General features: G+C 46.4%; 1 protein-coding gene across 3 annotated transcripts; it reads left to right on the forward strand.

Annotated features, from left to right (window-relative positions):
• The first annotated feature begins 62 nt into the window (after nt 1-62).
• Nucleotides 63-24,308, forward strand: HORMAD2 (HORMA domain containing 2). Of its 3 annotated transcripts, XM_056504751.1 has the most exons (14): nt 124-191; nt 1,345-1,403; nt 2,775-2,859; nt 3,633-3,777; nt 5,295-5,358; nt 6,308-6,344; nt 7,605-7,625; nt 8,307-8,324; nt 9,608-9,675; nt 12,584-12,735; nt 13,287-13,543; nt 13,683-13,791; nt 14,996-15,063; nt 23,980-24,308. In XM_056504751.1, the coding sequence occupies exons 3-14, from the start codon at nt 2,815-2,817 to the stop codon at nt 24,094-24,096; spliced, it is 1,101 nt and encodes a 366-aa protein (XP_056360726.1). In that variant the 5' UTR covers nt 124-191; nt 1,345-1,403; nt 2,775-2,814; the 3' UTR covers nt 24,097-24,308. The 3 variants fall into 3 exon arrangements, with proteins under 3 accessions (XP_056360727.1, XP_056360728.1, XP_056360726.1); XM_056504752.1 differs by lacking the exon at nt 1,345-1,403 and having other exon boundaries at nt 63-191; XM_056504753.1 differs by lacking the exon at nt 7,605-7,625 and having other exon boundaries at nt 123-191.
• Nucleotides 24,309-25,039: the final 731 nt, after the last annotated feature.

Below are 25,039 nucleotides of genomic sequence, written 5' to 3' on the forward strand. Positions count from 1 at the left end.
GCGGGAACAGGCAGAGGACACGCCAGGAGCAGGGTCAGGAGCAGAGTCAGGCGCAGGGCAGGGTCAAGTCTCCGCCTCAAAGGTCGGGCTGCCCCCGTCTCCTCCTCCGCCCGCCCTCAGCACCGCCCAGCCCCGGGAGTCGAGAGGTGCCTCGGCCAAAGGAGCCCGCGGAGCCGGGGCTGGCGGTGCAGGTACGGGAACCGCCCGGCTGGACTGGGGCGGGCCGGGACCACGCTTCAGGGGAGCCCTCAGCGTCCTGGAGGAGCCCCCGGCGCCTCAAGGGAGCCCTCAGTACCTTAGGGGAGCCCTCAGCGCCCTGGAGGAGCCCCGGCACCTCAAGGGAGCCCCCAGCGCCCTTGGAGGAGCCCTCAGTGCCTCAGGGGAGCCCTCAGAGCGCTAGTGAAGCCTTCAGTACCTTAGGGGAGCCCTCAGCGCACTAGTGAAGCCTCAGTACCTTAGGGGAGCCCTCAGCGCGCTAGTGAAGCCCTCAGTACCTTAGGGGAGCCCTCAGCGCACTAGTGAAGCCTCAGTACCTTAGGGGAGCCCTCAGCGCACTAGTGAAGCCCTCAGTACCTTAGGGGAGCCCTCAGCGCGCTAGTGAAGCCTTCAGTATCTTAGGGAAGCCCTCAGCGCCCTGGAGGAGCCTTCAGCACCTCAAGGGAGCTCCCAGAGCCCTAGTGAAGCACTCAGTGCCTCAGGGGAGCCCTCAGCGCCCAAGGGTCTTCCGCGCCTCAGGGTGTCTCCCGCACTTTCCTTCAGGGGCTCCTCGGTGCCTCAGGGGGCCCAGAGCTCCTGAGGGAGCCCTCAGTGTCTCAGGAGCACCGCCCGTACCCTCACAGCGCTTCCCAGCGCCTCAGGGGACCCCGAGTACCTCAGGGGCCGCCTCCCGCTCCCCACGGGAACCCTTCTCTGCCTCTGCGGCTTCCCCCGCGCCTCAGGGGACCCCGAGTACCTCAGGGGACCCCAAATACCTCAGGGGCCGCCTCCCGCTCCCCACGGGAGCCCCTCTCTGCCTCGGGGGTCCCGCAGCGCCTCGGGGGTCCCGCGCCTCAGCCCCGCCGGGTCTCAGGGGCTCCTCCCGGTGCTGCTGTGTGTGTGTGAGGGGCAGGACCCGCCCGTGCCTGCGCTTCCACTCATAAAACTCCCCAGGAACCTCTCCCAAAAAGTAAACCCGTCTTTGGTGCCACGGCTGTTTTTTTAAGAGCTCAGTTTTCCAACATCAGGCACAAAAGGCAGAGGAAGGGGTGCAGGGCTGAGGGTGTTGGAGAGTAGCAGGTTCCTGAAGATGACTTTTTTTTTTTTTTTTCCCCTTTTAATACTAATTTGCTGATATTCTTTGATAAGGTGGTTGCAGAGTGGGGGAGCATTGGAGTTCCAGGGCAACTTCTGTCCTTCCAGCTCTGGTGAGACACTGATGCCAGTCTTGTACCTGAACAGCTGGCCCATAATGGGTCAGCTTGGTCCGGGTGATGTTTGCTCCTCAGTAAATTAATATAAATGTGGTATGGTTTATAAAACATATTTTCTTATATCTTTGTTTCACCTAAATCAGCTTGATGTAGTTAATAACCTCACGTTGTAATTACAACACCTTTGTCTGCTTTGATTGCATTCCAGTCCTGTTCACAGTGCCTGGGTAAAGGAAAAAAAAAAAAAGCTACTTTGCTAAAATATTTAACACGTTAAAAATTTTGCAGGTGTGTATTTGTTTAAATATACTTTTATAGCTGTAATCTGTCCTCATTACTAAATGAAGCGCTAAATTTAGCATAAAAGCTGTCACCATGTTCCAATCAACACGTCTTAATGACTGCCAACAAATGGAAATGAGGCTTCCACAGGAAAAAAAAAAAAAAGCACAAAAGGTGAAAATGCAGAACAAGGTTGGATCAGCTGAGTTGATAAAAGGCTGCATTAGGTCAGGAGTTAAATCAGCCCGAAGTGTTTGTGCTATTACTTTAATTGTTACTGGGGAAGTCGACTGGCTGTGGACACGGCAGTGTCCCTCTGGGACCCGGTGGTGTTTCCTTTCATTAACATCCCCCGTTTACAATGAGATGTGAAGATCTCCCAGCAAGTCATTTTTCAAACCAGTTAACACAGGCCTTGTTAATTCCAGCTAATGGAAGTTTTTAATCAGGATTGTCAGATGGTGCTAAATCAAGCACCTCACTCAAGTGAGAAACATGGAATATCCAGTGTTATTACCTGTATCAATCAGCTCTCCATTCTGGTAAAATTAGTATTTTCCTCTTCAATCCGGGCTTGTCTAACTGAAACAATTTGGACACTCCCTTTTTTTTCTTTTTTTTTTTTTTTCTTTTTTTTTTACCTTTCAAGGTGTCCCAGAAGAATCATTCACTTATTCTGGCCAAGAGCAATGCTAGTGTATTTCCTGCTTACCCTTGCTAAAATATTAACTGCTATTGGCAGACCTCCAGTTCTTTCACATTCCCCCTTCACACTTGCTAATGGTTGCAGGAATTAACGTTTGTGGTTTGGAATATGAGAAATGCATTCTGAAGTGGCACCGACTGACACCAGGTGCAGTTGTGGCCCTGAATTTCAAACACTATTGATCCTTTACCAGTGAGCAGGAGTTTTTGTGCTCTGCAGGCTCAGTGCCATGGAGTAACCTTGGTTTGGCTTTGTTTTACCTGTCCTGCCTGGCAATTGGCTTTCAAACTCCAAGGAATCTCATTCTTACTTTAATATGGATGAGAAATAGTAATAACTGTGTTTTCTACATGTCTCATACCTTCTTTATTTTTCAGGATTTAGTTACAAGTGGAAGGCAGGTCTTTGAAACAGAGGATGGCTGCTCAGCAGCTACTCAAGCAAAAGAAAAAGCCCTCTAAGGTAACAAATTAAGATATGGTGGTGCAGACAATCTTAGCTCTCAGTCTGGGACCTGGCACGACTGTGCCTGCAGAGGTGGGAACACTTTCTGTGGTCTGCACTGTTCTTAGTTGGATTAATTCCAATTCAGTGAGAGGCACTGTGGGGCTCTGACATGATTTGACTCAATAAATGTAGGCTCATTAGGTGTGCACAGAGCTTTATTAGCAGCAATAGAAGAACAGCAATAATGTAATAGAGGAACTAAATTTAGTGCAGTGTCCACTGCATTGTTCATGTTGGCATCACACAGTGTGTATTTACTGTAGCTCCAGGTGCTCTTTTACAGCTTGGAGTTAAAATCACTCTGTTGGCAACTCAGGCTGCTGTCAGAGCTCAAAACAGCAGCCTTTGGTACAGCAGTGGTTGCCACACCAGCCCTGGCACTTGTGTGACTCCACAATTAAATCTGCACACCTTTTTTTGAGGGGTGGCTGTCTGTTAAGTGCCAGCATTGGTGCAGTGGAGGGGGTGGGAATGTGATAAAGGGGAGGGCACATCCAACCAGTGCTATCTGCATCTGAGTAATGATGTCAGATCTATTGATCTCTACCCTTAAATCATTTAATCCACCCACCTCAAACATGAGCCTTCCCTGCCTAGCTGAAACACCAGAAAAACCTTAAAATTACATTTCTGAGTTACCCTCTTCCCACCTGCTGAGACTTGTTTCTAAATATAATCTGTGTTACCCTCAAGAAGGTGCTATTTCTGGTGTTGCCATGCTTTTGCAGGAAGCAGTGCTGTTCCCTGAGAGCATCACCACAGAGCAGCAGTCCCTGGTGCTGGTGAAAAGGCTCCTGGCCATCTCTGTGTCCTGCATAACCTACATGAGGGGGCTGTTCCCAGAGAGCTCCTATGGCACTCGCTATCTGGATGGTAACACCTGCACTTTGTGCTCACTGCTTCTTTCTACTCACTGTATTTTACCTATCATCTGCTTCTGTGTCATCTTCTGGCTCTGCATGTGTGGGAGTTGGCTACAAATTCTCAAATCTTCTCAAGTCTGGGTGCAGACAGAATTTCTGATAGAGAGCGTGGAAGGCAGCCTTGCACTCCTGGCTTCTCTGTTGGTGTTCCTCTTAGTCACTCCTTGGCACTGCCAGCCCCATGAATTAGGTCTCAGAGCCAGGAGAGTGACTTAAAACTCAGAAAGTTTTAAAAATTTACTCTTATTGGAATATTTTATTTTCTTTTGGATCTTTGAACCCATGAGGTTAACATTTTTAGTTTTCATTCAGAGTTTGTCAGTTTTCATAGAATTGTAGAATAGTTTGGGTTGGATGGGACCTTTTAAAGACCATCAGGTCCAATTCCCTGCCATGGGTAGGGACACCTTCCAGTGGATCAGATTGCTCCAAGCCCCATCCAACCTGCTCTTGAATATTTTCAGGAATGGATCATCCACTTTCTCTCTGGGCAGACAACCTGTGCCCTTGTTTTACCACTCTCATTGTAAAAACCTTACTTAGGTCTAATCTAAATCAGCCCTCCTTCAGTTTAAAACAGTTTCATTGCTGGGATTTGGGTTTTTTCCCCATGAGAACTATCTCATATGTGCTTTGGGAATCAGAACTTTTTAAGGAAAAAAAAAAAAAAAGAACTTTCAGGACCAAACTCTTCATACACAACCCCAAGCATTAGTGATGCTTTGTTTCATGAATGTCTTTATGATCATTTGAAGTGTGAAATGTCTCCATGCATTCCAGTCCATTTCTGTGTTGCCCCTTATGGCATTAGTTGCCCTGAAACTTTGTAGATTTGCTTGAGGGCACAGAAATCCCAAATTTGTTCTTGATCCCCTAACCCTGAAAAGCCACTGGTCAAATGTCATGCCTGTCTAGTGTCTTTTTGATGAGGGGTGTTAACATCTGGCCTGCTCATGTCTTCAAGGGCCCCTTGGTTGAATCTTAAGGTGTTATTAATCCCCCTTTTCACCTGTAGGATAGGTGTGCCTTTTGCCACTCTGAATGCCTGGAAGCACAGGTAGAAGGAGCTGTGTGGAAAAGCTTCACAGAAAGTTTACTGTGAGCACAGTCTTTGGGACATCACTTCACATGGATGTTGGTGGAGTCTGAATGCAGAAGGGAAGGTGTTGGGGAATGGTTGAGGTTGGAGTGGAGAAGAGGATGAAGCTGCTGGTGCTTTGTTATAAAGCTGTAACTCTCCCTTCTGGGAGAGCCCAGGGCTTCTGAGGAAAGCTCTGACATTTGCAAACCCAGCAATAAGCTTGTGTCAGCCCACCTGGGACTCGGTGGAAACCCAGCATTTCCGCACAGGAAGGACCTTCAGATAAAGCTTTTATCCAAAAAAGGGAGGATGGTCTGGCTTAGTTTCAGTGTTTGCCCAAGAGCTGTGATAAGGATTGTAACTATGTGCTAAATCTGGTTTTGCAGACCTCTGTCTAAAAATTCTCCGAGAAGATAAAAGCTGTCTGGGATCATTGCAGATAGTCAAGTGGTAAGTGAGTAACAGTGAAACCAAGACAAAATTGTGCTGAGTAGGAAACATCTGCCCTGCATTCTTCTTCTTCCTGAACTGGAAAACATCATGCCCTGATGCCAGGGGAGTTCCCACTGCAGCTGGGGGTGCTTGGCCCCTATGTAAGCAGGACAGAATTAGTGCCTGAGATCATGTGAGTTCAAGGTCTATGGAAGTATGGGCTGCAGTGAGGTCATGGTCAGGCCCCAGAGCACACGCAGCAGCAGAGGTGCAGAGAGTGTAAAGACTGTCATGAGATCCTCTGCTGTGTTTAATCTTTTCTAGTTTCACTTTGATAAGGATTCTTGCACTTGTTTTTCAGTATGTCCAGTATTTTATCTCCCTATCTGAGAACCCCACAGTTTTCTTCAGGATGTATTTCACAGTTAGCATGTTCCCAACAAGCAGAAAAATTGTCCCTGATGTGCTAAGGAGATGCTTTGCTGCACATCCTTTGACTCCAAGAGTAAATATCTGGCCATTGCTGCTTCAAATAATATTTACTACTTTGAGAAAATCCATTGCTGTAAACTCTGCATCAGATAACAAAGATTTACAAGACCAGACATGTTCAGATTGAGCTGAGCTCTGTACAAGGCTGATGGGAAAAGAGCCATCAGAGCTCTGGCTGGGGAACTGGAACAGAGCACTGAGCAGGGACACACTCAGAGCCAGCCTTTTTTCCTCCAATCCTTGTCTATGCCAGGAGTCAAGCAGGCTCTGGGCTGACAGGATAATGCCCCAGAAGTATAAACAAAGCACAGATGCAGGACTGACCTGAAAAGGACTTCACTAGCCCCAAATTGTTGTTGGTTGTGTTGACCTAGTTCCAGAAAAAAATGCCCTTTAACCCGCATCTAATGAGTGTGTTTACAGATCAGGAGATAAATGTTGCTGGTTAGTATTAACATGTTTTTATCCCTGGCAGGATTCAAGGTTGTTTTGATGCTTTGGAGAAGCAGTATGTAAGTGGGTTTTTTTCACTTTTAATGGAGTGTCCTATTTCTTTGTAAAGTAAGGACAAAACTACCCCTCCATTCCAGCTGTATTTCTGTTGTGATCTTTGATGCACACAGCAGCCTTTACAGCTGTGGGACAGGAGAAAGACCCTGCTTTGAGTATGAAATTTGGGATTTTATGCTTGAGCTCAAATGCTGTCCAGTTTCTCTGGGCTCTCCTGTCCATGGTGTGGGAACAATTTGCAGCCTGCAATGGATATCCCTTAATTTTGTGCTCTACATCTGTGTTCTCTTATGTCCAATAGAGACCCTGCCAGGCAGAGCTGAGATCTGGATCTCCTGCCTGGTTTTGTTTTCTTGAGAGAGGTTCTGTGCCTCTGCTGTCTTTCATCTCCTTTTCCCTGATCTTTCCCCTTCATCTCATCTTCTCTAACCCTCCTGGCTTTTCTCTCAGGCTCAGAATTCATCCCCTTTTTTCCCCTTAATTCACTGAATAAGGTATGTAACTGTTTCCAGGATAAAACCAGCTAGCAAGTGCTCATATTCCTTGCTGATTATCTTATAAAAACTGTCCTGCACAGTAAAAAGCACAAGTTTCTGTCCTCTGTGTCAGCACAGTTCACCAGCCCAGCTCCTCCAGAGCAGGTGGAGCACTGGTTGTTCTGGCACTGATGATCTGAGTGTTTCTCAGACATTAGTACAACTAATGCACAAAATAATTAACAGTGGTGTGAACACAGTTTAGTGCTTGCTGACAGCTGTAGGAGCTATTTAAGCCTTTGTTATTTATGAGAGACATAAATTAATTGTTTGACAAGGATTAAGGAAGAACTGAGGGATTTAATGCACGTTTTAAGATTGTTTTTAAGGGCAGTCCCATGTGCAATTCCTTGATAGAGCATAAATTGAATTACCTTTGGGGAATTTCCTAGCAGAAAGCAATTATTAACCTTCAGTAGGGATGGGTGCTCTTGTAAAGAGTTTTAAATCAATATTTGGGGATTTGTTTGAAAGGAGTCCCTAGGAAGATTACTGCACATGGAGTTGTTTTTTGGGAAACTGTGAGTGAAGCCAGGCAAACTGGCCACTAGGTGTTGCTGATGCTGTGCTGGGAAGAATCTGCAAAAAGGGTTTTAACTCCTGGTTTGTTGAGTGTATCTATTCCTTCTCCCTGTGTAGGCAGTGGGGGGTTGATAGGACTTGCTTTTCCTTGCTTGCTAAAGTTAGATGTTGATTTTGTGTTTTGTTTTGATTTTCCCTCCTTAGCTACACGTGGCTGTCCTTGCAGTAAGTAAATGAATACAAAGTGGTTTTCTATCCCCTCCCCTGCTTGAAAGAGATACAGAGTCAAGGTTGTGTCAACCCATTTGTGTCTTTTTTAAGGAGAGGCCAAGATGTGTGTGACTTTTAATAGAGCTGTGACCTTTCTTAGATACAGTAAATGTGGAGTTCAAGGCTGCATGAGAATGTTTTTCTCATCATGTCAGACTTCTGGCTGAGGCCTTATTTGTGTCCTTAAACTCTGAGAGGCCCTTGCATGTGATTCCTATCATGGAAGCTGCCATGTCCTCTCCATTTGCCCCTGCAGAAGAGTCCTCTTTATTAATCTGATCCTGAAGAAACCACCTACTGGTGGTTCCAAAGGCAGCTGTTGGCCCCAGCCCCCTGCAAAGCACCAGGAGCTTTGCTCACCATCTGCTCTGTGCATCACCTGAGCAGTTAAATGGCAGGCATCAGTGGCTGCCTGTGAGGGTTGGAATGGGAATTAACCTCAATATTGCACATAATGAGTGTCTTCTACCTGTCTTTGAAGTGGTAAGTGTTGACTGCTGATGGAGGAAGGCTCTTTCCCAGTCATTCCTTTCTCTGATCCCACACTAAAGTTAGCACAGTCTCTGCTGTAAACTTGTTAGTCACTGGTTCGAGTTGTCCCAGGGAGAATGCCCTCACTGTGCTTTCTTGTTACAGATTTACACCAATCCCGAGGTAAGAAAGAGTCTTAATTAATCTTTGAGGCACTGAAGGCATGGGTGAGTACATTTTGTATTCAGAGTGGAGTGGAGGCTTAAGTCCTACCCTGACACAGCTCCTCGGTGACCCCATTTCTGTTCCTGTGCCTTCACTCCGCAGTGCCAGCTCAGTGAGCTGCACTGTGATCAAACACCGGCTGAGGGCCCACCAGGGCCTCAGGCAGGGCTGTTAGAGACAACTAATGGGCATGTTCACCCTTCTGTTTGAGTTTCCCAAAGAGAAAAAATGGGAAGTTCAACATTACTCATTTGCAAACCACCTTTTTAACAGCCCTGATGAAAAGAGCTGGTTTGTCATGCAGAGAGGTGTAGGACAGAAGTCAGGAATCCCTTCAGACCTGGATGGATGTGTTGTGTAGTGCCTGTCCTTGGCCTCTCTGCGTTCCCTCTTGTGTTTCTGGTTTCACCTGGGGGGTGTGATCCAGGAGTGAGAGAGATCCATCCATGCTGGAGATCTGAGAACAGCTTCAGACCCTCTACATCTGAACCTGGCTCCAGTTCTGCTGTGTGGCACCTCAGAGCCTGGGGACAGAGCAGGAGCTGAGCTGTGCCATGGCTGGGGTTTGCAAGGAAGGCTCAGAGTTAAAAGCTCAGCCCAGCTCCCACTAATCAACCTCATTGTCTCTGGAAAAAGTGCTTTATAGGCATGGAATTGGTGTACAATAGACCCTTCCTCTTGGGGGGAAGCTGTCTGTTCTTCCTAATTGTTTTATTCTCTAATTCTTTTAAATGGAAAATCATCCACTATTTTTGTCTGCCTCAAAAATACTCCGAGACCAATGAAATTCAGCAAGTTTTCCCTGTGCAATATTGTTTGGATTTCCCTGTGGGAAGAGTCCTCCAGGCCTCATATAAAGCACAGGGCCAGCCTTCCTTGTGACACTGGTCACCTGTGCAGCTTCCCAGTTTTCCTTTAGCAAGGGACACTGGGAGGATTGGCCAGCTCTGGAGCCTTGCTAGAGACTGAAGTTTGGAGAGCCAGCCCCACTGAGAAAGTGGAAGGAGGAGGCAGGAAGTTTGTAATTTTGTTGTGATTCTTTCAGTGCCAGGTAAGATGTGGCTGCTAAGAGAATTTGCCAAAGCCTGTGTAAGCAATAATAGGGTTAAAATTGTCAGCATGTCACTAAATTAATGCTGTGCTCTAGCAGAGAGTTGTGATAGGACTCTCCAAGCTCAGGACACATATTACTTCTCAAAATGATCCTTTTGTGCTTCTCCTCTCTCTTGTTACATCTCTAGACAGTCACTGAAATGTATCAATTCAAATTCAAGTACAAAAAGAAGGTGCCCCAGATGGACATCAGCAGGTAAGCATGTGGGCTGATTTCTGTGTTACACTAAAAACTCTGTTCTTGAAGCATTAAGAAGCTGCACTTTATGACTGCCCAGAGAGGTTGTGGGCTCCCCATCCCTGGAAGTGTCCAAAGTCAGGTTGGATGGAGAACCTGATTTGGTGGAAGGTGTTTGTGCTTATGGCAGTGGGTGGAGCAAGATGAGCTTTAAGGTCATGCCAGCCCAAACCACCCTGTGGTTCTGTGATTTGAGCAGGTCCAAGTCACTAAGCAGCTGCAAATACCATCAGAGTTGAGTATATTCACCTTACAGGGTATGAACTGCTGGGAGGATGAGCTGAAATGCTCTTACATAGCACCACAAGGCCTCAAAGCACACCTGAGGCAAGGACAGTTGACAGAAATGCTGCCTCATCAGGGAGGTGATGCAGAAACCAGCCTTGCTGTTGACCTTGCTGCTGTCTCAGCTAACAAGTGTTCTTGCACTTCCACCACACAGCCTTGTGCTTTCCAATGAAGCTTGCTCAGGTTTGAGCCCTTCCACCATGATCCTGTGCCCAGGATTTTTTTCCCTTGAGCATTTGCATACGTGTGTTCTGCTTGAGCAGCCCTGCGTGGGTGACCTGAGACAACTTTCACTTAGGATGCCTGAGCTGATGGTGCAAAACACCTGCCTCCATGGCAGGAAGTGGCAGCTTTTTGCCTCTTTTTGGCACTCTCTGTTAGATATTTAAAGCTGTGTTTAGTAGGCTGTAATCCTGTGAAGCTTCAAATAGATACTATGAAAGGCCACTGGCTATAACCAAAGCAAAGAAAAATAATTAACAAGTTTTTACTTTGTTCTGCAGTTGCCACTGGTGAAAGATGGATCTTGGAACCTGCCTGAACAGCAAGAGAGCTCTGCTGTCTTGTGTGCTCCTCAGGAAGCTCCTCCCCAGCACTCCTGGAGAGTGCTCTTAGCTGCTCTTTCTCTAAACACATCCAAATAATTTGTACCACAAGGCAAAATTGTTTTCCTCTGGGCAAATCTGAATTTTCTATGTAATTACCTTTTGGCTGTGCCCTCCATTTCTTCTTTAAAGCTGTTGTCCATTGTCCTCACACTGAAGGGAAGAGGAGATCTGGGATTGAAAGATGGCAGATAGTCCTTGAGTATTTGGGGTTTTAATCAGCCTCACTCATTAATTCCTAGAAATAAGGACAGTCCCATCATGGAGCTTGGCTGTCCATTGTGTCATCCAGGGAGAGGCCAAGCCATCTTCCTGTCATGTTTGGGTGTGTTCTGAGGCTCCAGAGCCCATGGCACTGGATTCCTGGGCTCTGTTTCCTGGGGATTGGCAGTGCTGTGACAGGCACATGCATGTCCTGGCAGTCTTTAACAATCCAGAGTTCTGGCACAGATCAGGGAATTGTGTCATCCTTGCTATCAGCCCCTCCAGCTGATAACACTGCCTTTTGCACCTGCAGCAGTTGTTCTCTGTGCAAACTTTGAGCTGTTTTGTGGGGCTGCAGCATCACATCCAAGGGGTAAGGGGAAACTTTCTCCTAAATGGTCCTTGCCTTATTTTGGATGCATTTTGGGGGAATTCCTTGCCACAGATCCCACTCCTTCCAAGGTTCATTTCCTCATCTGTTTTTTGACTCCCTCCTGCATCAAATTCTCAGTGTTATTCCTATACTGAAGCAGTGCTTGACCTGTTAATTCCTATGGACATCTCATTTCTTTTTTTTCTTATGAACTTTACTTTTGCCATTTCTGATCTGCTAATCCCACAGTTTGTAAAGCTGATGGATATTCCACTTTAGGCACTGCCAGCATTTCCCTCTCTACATTTCTGAACATGCAGGATTTAATTGAGGACAACAGTGTACATTTAATACCACAGAGTTTGGACTTGATGATCTTAGAGGTCCTTTCCAACCTAAATGATGCTCTGATTCCATACCTTGGGAAGTTGAGCTGTTCCACAGCCACCCCATTTTAATGACCCAAAGAAGTTCAACTGGAAGGGAGAATCAGTCTTAATTTGTTCCTTTCTGAGGTTCAATCAGTCAGGTTTGCTCTGGAATATTTTTTTTACTACTTTTGATGCAATTTGGGTGACTGTGTTGGGCACCCTCCAGCCTATGTGTAGTGTCAGGGGTCTTCCAAAGATGTAATGAAGGAGCTACACATCCTATGACCCCTGCTCATTGAAAGTTGGGGAAGTTCATGTCCCTTAGTCACACAGTGATTCATCTGCTCTGTCTGAAGTTAGCTGGCTAGCTGCTCTGAATTGCTCATCTCATTTACCTCAGTTTTAATCAAAGAGGAACAAACTCCTCTGGAGTGCCATTCATCCCACTCGTGTCACCCATGGGCCTCTGTCTGCACTGCTGGCTTGGAGCTGCCAGCTGACATTTGGATGGGTGAAGGAGGTGAGAGGAATGCCCCTTTGTCACTGCTGAAGAATGTGCCCCTGAGCTGCTTTTTCTTACATGGAATTGAGTGAGAACATGCAATTCACTTCTCTTCAAAAACTGCAAAATAGCCCATGTGATGAATCAGCTTTAGATGGGATCCTCAACTCATTCCTCTCGTTCCTGAAATTGCTTAGGTGAAAGGCACTTGTTTTATGGTCCTTTGATCCAATTTAATCATGTTCAAATGAGTGAGTCATGACATTTGTGTAATGGTTGCCCCAGCTCCGAGGTCTGTTCAAATGTAAATGCCAGGCCTCTGAGTTTGGAGCAGGTGTTCTGTGGATGCCACCCCATCCCTGGAGCCTGTTTCACTTCCCTATTTATCTGGAAATCACATAAAGACATTGTAGCTTTGTCACTGGTGGTTTCAGACAAGTCAGTGGGTGCCCTGTGTGTGTAATTGGATGGTGAATATTCATGACTCAGGATAACAAATCCATTATTCTTCTTCTGATTGTAGCAACCATGGGGAGTTTGTGGCTGGGCTGTGCAGCAAGGATGTCAAACAGGCCAGCAGGCTCCTGCTCAGAGCCCTGTACCTGCTCATGCAGGACCTGGGGCCACTGCCCAACGACATCACCCTGAGCATGAAACTCCTCTACTACAACGATGGTAGGTGGGGAGCAGTGTGTGCCTTGTCTGTAATAAACATGAGTCCTGGGAATAAAATAAAGCATAGAAAAGGTGAGATGGGAGAATCTGTTGGCTGATAGCACTGAGAAATGGTGTAGCACAGTAAACCTTTCTGATGCACAGGGGTGGCAGATGTTTTTAAGAAAGGTTTGAAATCCATATAAGAAGTACAGCTAAGTGGTGTGAGGGAGAAATCCTTCTTCCCTGGGGTTTGGTTTTGGCTTTTTTTTTTTTTTTTTTTACTTTGTTTCCTTAAGGAACAAGCAATATCAGGTTTTGCTCCAGCACTTTAATGGTATATCAACATCCTACAGTAATTTTTTCTTTGAGTTCCCTGATAACATTTGCTCAGCTCATTTTACCCTTTGCATTCTGTCCCTTCCTCCTAAAAAAAAAAAAGCAAAACAACCTGGAATATTTTTAGTAGTCGATGTTACTCGAAGCTGGTTCATAATTTTCTTTCTAAATCAGACTAAGGAGAGCTGGGACTTGGTTTCCCTGACCTCATGGGGTTCCCTTTCCTTGTGCAGTCACTCCCAAGGATTACCAGCCCCCTGGCTTCAAGGAGGATGGCAGCCCTGGTGACCTGTTGTTTGCTGGGGATCCCATCAGCCTGAAAGTGGGTTCAGTCTCCACTGACTTCCACTTCATGAAAGTCAGAGTGACAACTGAGAAGAAGAGGGTGAGGAAGGCTGACAGCAACCTGATCCAGAAGAATGGCCCTACTGAGATCTCCCACCAAGGGCTGGACTGTGATGAAGAGGAGGAGGAGGAAGAGACCACAAAGGTATAGAAATAACTCTGCTAGATTCTCGCTGGAAGAATAGAATTTATCTTGCAAAAACCTCCTTAAAAGAAGCATTTTCTTCATGGATTTACCATTTGGGTGTATTTTATATTAAGACAAAACATCATTTGCTTTACAGAATCACCTTTGCCCTATCAGAGCAGATTCAAATGAGCATGAGTGGGACAGAAGTGACACCAATCCAGGCAGGAAAACAGAACCATCTTCTTTTTGCATTGAAGATACAGGTAAATGCCCAGTTTCCAAACTGAAGGAGCTGTGGCTGCCTCTGGATCTCTATCAGTGCCCAAGGCCAGGCTGGACAGGACTTGGAGGAGCCTGGGATAGTGGAAGGTATCTCTGCCCATGGCAGGGGGTGGAACTGGATTTATTTTAAGGTCTCTTGCCATCCAACCTGTTCCATGATTCTGTGATTCTCTAATATTTAGGTTTTGGATGAGAAGAGTTTGTCAGGCTGTTTCAGTTTTGTGTCAGATCAGACTGAACTGTAACAAAAGGCTGGTTGATTATGCTTGGTTTGTTAACAGAAACATTTAATTTTGTATCAGTGTCATTGCACCTCTTTATCTCAGCAGCTTTTTTGAGATATGGAGGAAATGCCCAGCTCATCAAAACTGGGTTACATTATCTCCCTGTTCAACAAAGCTCTTTTCCTTTAGCTGTTACAATTTGACTTTTGCTAATAAATACATGAAAATACATGAGAAAAAAAAAAAAAAAGCTTTTTCTGTGCCTTTAGTCAAGCCAGCCTCTGCTATACCATGCTGTGTTTGACCTTTGAGGCTCTGGGATATTGCCTGTGGAACAATACCATCTAGTGACAAAATGGTAAATAGCATTCCTGGGATTGCTGTTTTTCCTACTGCAGTAGGGTAAAGCAGCTTGCCTGCCTGTGAAATCACCTTTGCAGGTCGTTCTCCTACACATTCCCTGATGACTAATAAGGAATTAACTCATCTTGCCACTTTAGTTGCTCTGGGGATTTTTAACAGGATCCTTCCTGCTCCAGACAGTTGCCTGATCTTATGAAACTGGGGTACTTTGGACACCCCCTCAAATTTTATTGAAATTGTCTGAAAGGTTAATAAATATTAATCAGGGGAGATCTCCCCTCCTTTCCCCCACCCCTCACACTTAGGGCATGTCTAGACATAAGCTTTGTTTTCTTAGAACCAGGTTAAAAGGGAGATTATAATTGATATAACTGCTGCAAGCTGATGTTCAGAAGACACTTCATGGTGAAATCTCTCTTTCTAGGAATAAACTGCCACTGCTGGCAGTGTCTGAGAGCAAAGCTTTCACAATTGCATGGGATTTTTGCCTCAGTGGTTTAGTCAGGCTTCCAGATTGGTTTTTTGTTTGTTTGTTTTTGGTTCTTTTTTTTTAATTAAGCACTTTGCAGCTCATTTTTCTTTGCTGTTTGGGTTGCAGGTAGCAAGAACATGAAGAGGGGAATAAAGGAGATGGATGGGATGCCTTGCTCAAGGGCGTGTCAGGAGGTGAGGAAGCTTTAGTGGTTCTGAGATACTCCAGGCACGGGGGAATTCACTGCCATGGATCATTGCATCATCAAAGATGACACAAAATTCACTAACATTAGTGGATTTATTGTTCAGTGTCATGACACTTCGAGGCTACAGAGTAGCAGAGGGATGTAAACATAAACTGGAGGCATTTAGGAAGAAGCTTTCCAGGATCAGTTTATTTCCTCCACCCAGTTTGAGAACTTGATTCTGTTCTCTGGAGTTGGTACCTGTGAGTAACACACACAGACTAAGTTTATCTCTGTCCCAGCCAGGCTCGTTTACCTGTGGGTGGTTTTGGATTAAGGGTCTGAAATCACCACCCTATTTTAGGTTTGAAGGGTGTATTTTTTGCCTAATATGGTCTTCACCTCTCCCCTCTTGTTTCCAGACTTTCTTTACATGTGAGTCACAGATACCTAATGAATCCTATCCCTTTTTGGTTACCCCTCTGGGGTAGGAATAATTATCCCCTGGAGGTACTGATCTCTTTTTTGATGGTTGATGGGGCAGTCCAAAGAATTAGCATAGACCAGGTAGGTTGTTTTAAATAAGTAAAAAATTAATCCCACCCTGAAGGCTGCCCAGCCAAACCCTGAGTCACCATCAGAGCCCAAACTCGTGGGCATTTGCAGAGGTTTGTTCAGTGACATGGCAAATCTCTGAATACCACCAGGCTTGCCACTTGATCCTCCTCCCATTCAAATTAGCTGAGAATCATGTGAGCTTGAATGGTCAGAAACTGCATCTTTACAGGATAAGTTAACGAGAGTAGGAAATTGCTACTAAAATTTTCCCCGCCTCTGTTGAAAAGAATCCCGGGGTGTCTAACCCAGACAGCAACTGCAGACTGCAACTCACCCTGTCATTCTAAAGGCATCTGCGAGGTATTTGCCTTGACTCTGGATCTTAGAAGTGAACTTCTGTGCCTAGGCTGGTATTTTTCAAACTTTAACCACATTTTTTTTTTTCCGTGTCACATCCTCCGCTTTCCCTCTGATCATTGTTTATTCTGTCGTCTGTGAAAACAGGAGCCTTTTTTGTTTGCAGCTCATGGTTGCCCCACTGATTCATGCTCTGACCTTCTTTTGGGGCTGTCACCATGGCCAGCAGAGCACCAGACACCTCTCTCAGCATGTGCATTTCATTAGAATTCAGTAGCAGGAGTGAGAGTGTCTGAAGGTGGTGGAAACAACATTAGTTGCTGAAAAATGGAAGAATCACTTTATCCATCATGTGCTTCCAAAGACTTTAAAAAAAAAATCCCAAGCCCTGGGAGATTCTTTTCTTAATGTATTCTTTGATGCTATTTTTAAACCTCTTAGCTTAGAAGCTGGCTAATATTTCACCCAGTTTAGGGAAAAACAAAGTCAAGCCAGTAGTTAGAATCATCACTGTAAAGCCTGCACTAATAAAAATTTGACACTCTTTTCCGTATGAGACGGACTTTCCCTCCTTTTCAGAAGGAAGTGGTTAAAACAAATGACCATTGTGTATTCCATGTGAATCAGGAAGCCAAGCTGGTGGGTGAAGTTTGTCCTGAAAAATGAGGAGAAGCTGGGGTGGATGGGAAGTCTGAGTTAGGTGTTGTCTGACAGGGTCAGGTGTAGGTGAGATGGGGAGGAGCAGACCTGGTGGGGTGTGAATGTGAACACCTTGTTGCCATCCAGACACTATTAATAGTGTTTTCCAGCTCTTGGGTTGGGCTGGGAATGCCAAAATTTTCTGAACTAACTGGAACAATTTGGAGTCTCACAGAAAATTGCTGTCTGCACAAGGATTTTGTATTCAAGAAGTTCTGAGTTCAAAACTGTTACCCACAGTTGCTTTTGGAAATGTGGGTGAGCACATTTCTGCTCTTCAGCTGGAGTGGATCCTTCTGATTGCTTGGTTACCAAAAATAAAAACTGGGATTGAGTTTATTGGTCATTATCTTGCTGACCTAGAGCTCTTCAGGAAAACCAGGAATGAAAGTATTAAAGGCTTATTTTTGTCTAATCGACATGGGAGCGGCAAAGGATGTGGGTCTGCCAAAAGAGAAGCAGCTCTTCCTGCCCAGTGAGAGCTGGAATTGACCTTTAGGAGTGGTCACAGAGTCTCTGACAAAGGGCTTTGCAGGTTAGGGAAAAATTTCCATGTACTCCACTGGCTTCTTATCTGCTATCTCATGATTGATGATTCTCAGGATCAAATGAGAGATTGCCCTTTCCCAGCAGAGCATCTCTGCACTTAATCATCCAGAGTTAGGCACCAGCATGCAAAGCAGCTCACCTCTGCTGGCTTCAGGAGTCTTCTGATTGCATCAGCCAAGGGTTTGTCCTCCTGTACTATCTTTGTGCATCTCCCTTCTTTCCACTGACATTTTAGGAGCTGTGAAGAGTTGGGGGAAATAGAGAATTGCTGCCCATTAGTTTAACTTATAGAAACCTGCTGGTGAGAATGACATCCTGCACTGAACTTGGGATAACTTCTGAGTTCTTCAACAAACTCTTCTATCCTCTTGTAAAGAACATCCTTTAATGTCCTTGTCCTGAAAATTGATTTTGGTCAGCTTTGTCTTTGTGTAAGCAAACATGTTGCAGTGGAATGAGTTTGGAAGGAAACAACTCAAAGATGAGTAAAATCTGACCATGTGAACGCCTCTGCAGGCATTTATCTCCCATCAGGAAGCTGTGGGCTGAAGTTCTGGGGTGGTCCTTGGAGCACAGTCTCAGTGTGCAGTGAGGCAACCTTGCAGGGAGCCCTGGCTCACCCTGAGCTGGGAATGGTGTGGCTGTATCAACACAGCACCAGGCAGCTCTGCCTCCCAAGCTTCTGGCTTCATCAGCTGCTGTTAGACACTGCTGCTGGGCTGGCTGTGCTTGTAGGCTGCTGTGGGACATGAGGGAATGTGTTGACACTTGGCATTGTATGGGCATCCCAGTGGGATCAGTGATGGCTCAGGGATTCTGCTCTGGGATTCGCTGGCTGCTGTGGGAGGGCTCCTGCCATGTGGATCAGCTCTCCTGATGGGAGCTGTCTGCAACTGAGATGTCTGGGGAAGGTTCATACCTAAGTGTTGTGAATAAGGGCTGCTTCAGACCTCAGAGGACAGTCTGTCTGGCCTCCAGCTGCTGCTCCTTGTGCAGAAGACTTGGCTACCTGGCCATGTGCTCTTTCTCCAAGGGACTGTGTGGACACAGACTTCCATGGATGGTGCAGTAATGCCTCTGGTGTGCCAGGGATCATTGTCAGTTACCCTGATAGAGACCTCAGGACCCCTGCCAGTGCCCAAAGGAGCACCAAGAGAGCTGGAGAGGCTCTTGGAATAAGGGCCTGAAGGCACAGGACAAGGGGCTTCCCACAGCCAGAGGACTGGGTTAGATGGGATATTGGGAAGGAATTGTTCCCTTGGATGGTGGCAGGCCCTGGCACAAGTGCCCAGAGCAGCTGTGGCTGCCCCTGGATCCCTGGCAGTGCCCAAGGCCAGGCTGGAAGGGGCTTGGAGCCCCCTGGGCTAGTGGAAGGTGTCCCTGCCCATGGCAGGGGGTGGAGTGAGATGAGATTTAAGATCCCTTCCAGCCCAAACCACTCCACAGCTCCTGTGCCCTGCTGAGCTGCAGTGTTGTGCACAGCTTCTTGCTGGCAGTGAAGGTCAGCACAAGTGTGTTCAGCTGCAGAATAACAGCTTGGAGATCAAGACCTTTGTTGTCTGATTTTTCCCAGGCAAACCACGTTCACAAGTGCCATGACAGAAGGCAGTTGAAGGATGAAACCTGCCATGTGCAGAGCAATAGGAAAGCATTTTTCTGTGGCAATGTCATTATCTTGAACTTTTGCAGAAGAGAAAAAAAGCAGCAAGGTTTATCTCTGTCTGTCTATCAAGAGAGCTGTATCTGATGAGAAGTTCCCAGAACATTTTCTCCTCCAAACCAGCTGAAGCTACACAGACCCAGAATGAAGAGAGAAAGATTCAGAAATGAGCTTGCCTCTCCTTCCTTTGAGCTCAGGCCATGCTGGGAGGAGTGAGACAGGGAGGTCAGGAAATTCCTGGCTTCTCTCAGTTCACGTCAGATCCTTAGCTGTGTCTTGGGGCCATTCATCCCTTCCATGAGTTATCCCTATCTAGCATGCAGGAAACAGTGATCTCTGCATGCAGAGGTGAGGCCTGTCACCTCACAGATCCAGGGAGATTTAACCCTTGCACCCTCAGATTCCCTGGCTGCTCCCACAGGGACATCTGTGGGAAGACGTGGCGCTTCCGTGCTGGCTGCCATTCCATGTGTTCATGCCATGCATTCTAGCAGCCAGACCCTCTGGAGAGCTCCACATAAATTAAGGTTGGACACATCTAATATCCCATGAGAGGCTGCTGAGTAGCAGCCTAGTAGGCAGAAGGAGTGTGCATTGTCTTTTTCCCCACAGTTAGAGTTGGAATGAGGATTCTGGGAAGTGATTGTGATCCAGCAATGAGAATGTTCATCACAGAAGTAGACAGTATGATTGAGAGCCCTGGAGGAGATTAGCAGGAGAGGTATTGATAATTTTGTCTTCTAACAGGAATTTTTGAAGCTTTTTTTTTTTTTTTTTTTTAATACTCTGGAAAGATCTGTTCACTAGTCTTTTAAAAGCTACAAGACACACAAGGTGCAGAACGGGATGTGAGACAAAAGAGTGGCACTGAATGACAAAGGTTTTATCAGGAGCTGAGGAAAAGGAAGAGGACTGGTGATTGTCAGTGATGTGGTGGCATGGTTTCCTGGGCACAAAAACGTGGCAGCTTTCCACAGCAGCACCACACTGAGGGTGTTCCATTGTTCCACCTGCCTAAGTTGGCTTCCACAGTAACCAGCGTGATCCTCCTGCACGGATGGAAATCAGGATGGGTTCCACTGATGTCAGTGTGACCATGGCACTGGAAACTGATGGGAGCCCAGTGCTGGGGTTTAACCACAGAGGTCAGCAGGACCAGCTGGGCATCAGCAGGGCCAACCAACCTGCTCAGAGCACAGGGAAAGGAGGAGCTTTCTCCTCAGGACCTTGTCCTCTCAGGTTGTGCATGTCTCCAAGGAAGGAGGCTCCACAACTTTCCTGGATGACTTTTACCACTCCTTGGTTGCCCTCACAATAAAAGAATTAAAAGTTTGTCCTTATGCTTAAATGGAATTTCTTGTATTTCCCTGGAAGTGCTTGAGGCCAGGTTAGATGGGGCATGGAGCAGCCTGGGCTAGTGGAAAGTGTCCCTGCTGACAGGGGAGTGGAATGAGGTGAGCTTTAAGATCCCTTCTAACCTAAACCATTCTGGGAATCTGTGATTCTGTCGTTTCAGTTCATGTCCATCTCCTCTCATCCTTTCACTGACACCGTGCTGTGACCCTGGCTTTTTGCTGTGCTTTGGAGCACGGAGCAGCCAGCTGTCAGTGAGCAGGCAGGAATTAGGTCTTAGGGGACCAATCTGAGGAGTCACTGGCCTGATGTTGGAAGTGACAAGAGTTTGCTGTGCTGTTGAGTCAGTGGTAGCTGCAGCTGAAATCACAGGATGCCTCAGGTCACTCTGATTAACATCCCTGATGATGAGAGTCCCCTGCACAAACTGTGTTGTCCTGACACCTGGGGGTTGCTCTGCCTTATTTCAGCAGCTCAGTCTTGTATCTCAGCCCTTATTCTTCCAGCTTGCTCGATGGAACCGCGCTTCTTTTGACATTCATGTGCTTGTGAATTTGTGGGGATAGTTACAAGGTACCAAACAAAACCCTCCGTGTCCTGGACAAAGGGAACTCTTCTGAGGGCATAAAATTTGCCAAGTGCCAAAGCCCAGCATGGGGCAGGCCAGGGACAAAAAGGGACACAGCTGAATGCTCTTGTGCAATTTTAGCTGCTCTGCATAGGATGCCTTGGGAAGCAAAGGACATGTCAGGAGAGCTGTAAATTTTCTTCAATTTATGCTGGGAATTTTTGGCCAGAATATGTGGGGACACTGGGGATTGCAAATTGCAGAGCACAAAACTGGGTCCTGATTGTGTCTATCTAAGAATAGCAGTGTGGCTGTGGTCTGCTCACTCTGTTTCGTCCACCAGTCTGCCTTGGGAAGGCTTTAATCTAAGTCTAATCTATTTTTAGCCTGATATCTTCTCCAGACAACGCACAGCTGTCCTGTGAGTTTTATGCCAGAAATTAGTAACACTTGTATGATTCACAAGTTAGCTGTAGTTCTACAGGAAAACTCCTGCAGCAGAATATTGCTTTTCTACACGTAGTAAAACAGGAGATTCAAACTCACTCTGTGTTCATGGTATGACCCAGACCCTGAACTCTGCCTTGGACTCACAGTCAGGAGGTCGTGGAGCTGCTGCTGCCTTTGCTGCTTGCTCTGGGCTGGTCCCACCTGTCAGCATGGTCCCTTTTTAGGGTGAGGGTGCAAGGGGCTGCACCTTGTCCTACCTGCTTGTACAGCACCTGGTCATCCATGGGGCTGAGGTTGTGCAAGAGGAAAAGCAGCATTCTTACAGCCCAAGCTCTGACATCAGTTATTCAAGTGAAGCATCTCAGTACATGGGAAAAATTAGAATTAATGAACTTCTGGAGGCTTTGATTGTATGTTTAATCAATGGGAGGGATTTCCTGCTTCTCACCACACTGTTGAAGAGGTTTACTTTCTGCTTCAAGTCAAATAAGCACATGTTGGATCTGACTTAATCCCCTTTAGAGCAGTTTTTCTGGGGAAGAAGCTGGAGTGTTTGGTTAAGGATGGGAGCTGAAGTTGGACTTGGGGTCTGTTCCTGGCTGCGAGCTCCTACGTGATCTTGGGCAGGGACAGGCCAGGACATGCTGGCTTCAGTGGAATACCTCTCACTGTTGACATCTGATTCGTTGCATGGGTGAATAGTGCTTCTCTAGAGCCCTCCATGGCTTCCTTGGATGTTTTCACTCCTCATCTCAGGTTCCTGTGAGGTGCTCATGCTGACTGTGGTAAAGGGCAGGACTGTGGGGAGCTGGAGTGCAAGCAGCTGCTCATCGTGGCTATTTCTCCACCTCACAAGTATCCCATCCATGCAGGAAATTCTGGAGGAATAGCAAAGGGACAAAACCTTCACTGAGTAGCTTTCTGGGCTGTGGAAGATCCATTCCTCAGCAGAGCAAATGAAAGCACCAGCTCTAGCTAGGTTTAGGCTAAAACAGAAGGAGGTGATGGATCTGGGAGGCTGGGAATGGTGCCCCTGCTTTGTGGTGTGGCCAGCAGGACAGGGTACAAACCCAGCAGTGTTTGCACTTCAGAGGTTTCAAATGCAGCATTTCTTCCTCTGAGCCCTTCACTTAAAAAAAAAATTAGGAATCAAATGGGTTAAAACAATGCCAGGGAGAGGAAGGTAAATAGCTACCAAAAATGAGAATTGGAGCAGCTGAGTGTCAGGTGAGGAGCTGTAACACAAAGCCATTCATGGCTCTGAACTCAAGCAAACACCTTGGGCAGCCTTGGAAAGCTCTGTCAGCCTGACTGTGCAGGATGAGGGAGAACCTGCCCAGCCCACTTTGGCACATTCTTGTTTTCTCCGTTTTTAGGGAAAGGAAATTGTACTTTTGCATTAAGCAACATTGTATTGCTCATAATGAAGAGGAGGGAAGAAAAACAATTTGAAACACGATAGAGAGGCGAAGTGAGGCTGCTTCAAAGTATTTTGCTGTTAATCCCTAATCAGAGCTATTTCACACATTAGAAAGCCCATTGCTATGCAGAGATTGCCGAAGCCTCATTCCAAGGTCAGATGGAAAGCAAGCCTTGGTGACGTGAGCGGGGAATTCTATAATGACCACATCTTGTAATCTGGAGACCTTGTGCTCATCCCCGGGATGTGTTCTGGAACAGCTCTTCATTAACTCCTTGTGCTTCCCCTGCTGCAGTTCCGGGGTTCCTCTGCCTTGCCGTGACACTAGAGGGAGGTACTCCTGTTCGGGAGCAGGAATTCTCTTAGCACTCCGTTCACCTCACTGCCATCCAAGTGAAGTTTGTTTTGGAGGAGAAGCTCTGTGCCGTGGTGTGTCCCCTCAGCTCAGCTCCAGTGAGAGGGGCCACATTGCCAGACTGTGCTTTGTCCCTTCTGGGTGGGCGACAGCACACGTTGCTCTCAGCAGCTCCGGGTTATTATTGTAGAAATGCAAATATGTGACATGATAAGGAGGATAAGTGAGTTTGTCCCCTGGCACAGCCAACACTTCAGCTGTTGTCCTGCCTGTCCATCTCCCTGTGGTCTGTCTGAAGTGTCTGTTCCATTGACTCACTTATATTCTCACACATATTTATCTGTGTTTTTTAACCTCTTGGTTTGCAGGCTTGCAGAGAATTTCTGGGAGAGGTTTGTGTCATTCTGAGGGAAGTTAAGCCTTTTGGGAAAAAGCTTGCTTGGTTTAGTTATTTTTCAGAGACTCACAGGTAGTTTTGAAGACTGAGATTGACCAGCTCACACTGAATTCCCTGATGTACAAACAGAGGGACTGTCTGTCTTCTCTTCAAAGGCTGTGACCACAAATTTGACCTAAGTACCCCCTTCTTTTCCATATGTTATGATTATCTGAGGTTGGTGGAGAAACAAATGCCATATCAGCTATTATATTCCTCAAAGATCTCCTTGCTCCTGCTATTCTCTGTCAGTGATGGGGAGACAGGTCCTGTCCCCTTGCCACCAAACCCAGTCCCTGTCCCTGAAGCTGAACCTGTTGCTTGCACAACTCTTACATTCCCATCCAGTACTCCAGTTTTGATTCCTTGCCTAATTGCGTTTCTGGAGAACAGGATCACACCAAGCAGAGCCAAGAGGATCCAGGCACACACATGACACTTTTGGAAGCTGTGCTTTTTAACTCATGTTGCAGGAGCGTGCCAGTGAGAATGATCCCTGTTTCTGATGGTTCTTACAGATAAACCTCCTGAACCTTGCCTTCAGCCAGGAAGAGGTAATAGGACCCGAGAAGAAAAGGAAGGTCAGTGAACCAAAGAAGCTCCCTCTGAACAGCAGGAAATTATGTTCATTCTGACACACAATACATCTGGAAGGTGTGAGTTTCCATTGTCATCTGACTGGTGCAGACCAGTGTTTAACTCTTCCCCATCCCATGTGTATTTCTGCATGTTTATTTGTTTCATGAAAACTCTGGGTTGCCAGAGACAGCAACACCAGAACTGTCACAGCATTGTCAACCAGCTGCACTTGTTTGGTGTTCTTAAGTTGAGGATTTATCATTCCACATGAATGGTGTCTGTGTGCTTCTTTCTGCCTCTCTCCTTCACACCCCCTGCCCCTCAATGGATAAAATCCTCTCTTCTGGGGGGCTGCACTGTCCTATGCCACTCTGTCACCCTATTTAGTGGCATCATTTACAGATGAACTCATCTGTAGGCAGCATGTCTCATGATCCACCACATTGTGCTTAACTTCATCCTTTCTGCTGTTTCCGGAACGTAAGATTTCTTTTTCAAAGCAAGGGTCTTATCTCTACTGAGTGCAGAGATAAACTAATCTGTACACATTTTCTGCTGGTGCTGGATGTTTAGGTTTTTCTTCTGACTCTGCAAAGTAGTGTTGCCATGACCGTATTATCAGCTTGTTTCTAAACCAGCACCCCACTGTGTGCCGAGGGGCTCTGCAGTTGTGTGATATAAATTGTGTTGCAATACCCCCAGTTTAGAACCAGCTGGAAAAAAGATACCTGGTGGCTGCAAATGCAGGTAAGAAGAACAACACATGACAAGTATCTGATCCATAGAGTCTGGAGCTGTCATCTGCTGTGGCAGTGTCCAAGATTGGCTGCAGACATCAGGGCCCTTCCTTGCTGCTGGAACAGTGATCTTTCCTTGCCTAAAGCTGCCAGGAGATGGGATTGATGCATCTCCCTTCTGCTTTGACTTTGCTTGGCCAGAAAACTGAAAATCCTGAGTTGAAAGCCAGGCTGGACCTGCCTGACTGAGCAGAGGTAATGC

This window comes from Oenanthe melanoleuca, chromosome 15, assembly GCF_029582105.1.
Source record: "Oenanthe melanoleuca isolate GR-GAL-2019-014 chromosome 15, OMel1.0, whole genome shotgun sequence".
NCBI lineage: Eukaryota > Metazoa > Chordata > Aves > Passeriformes > Muscicapidae > Oenanthe > Oenanthe melanoleuca.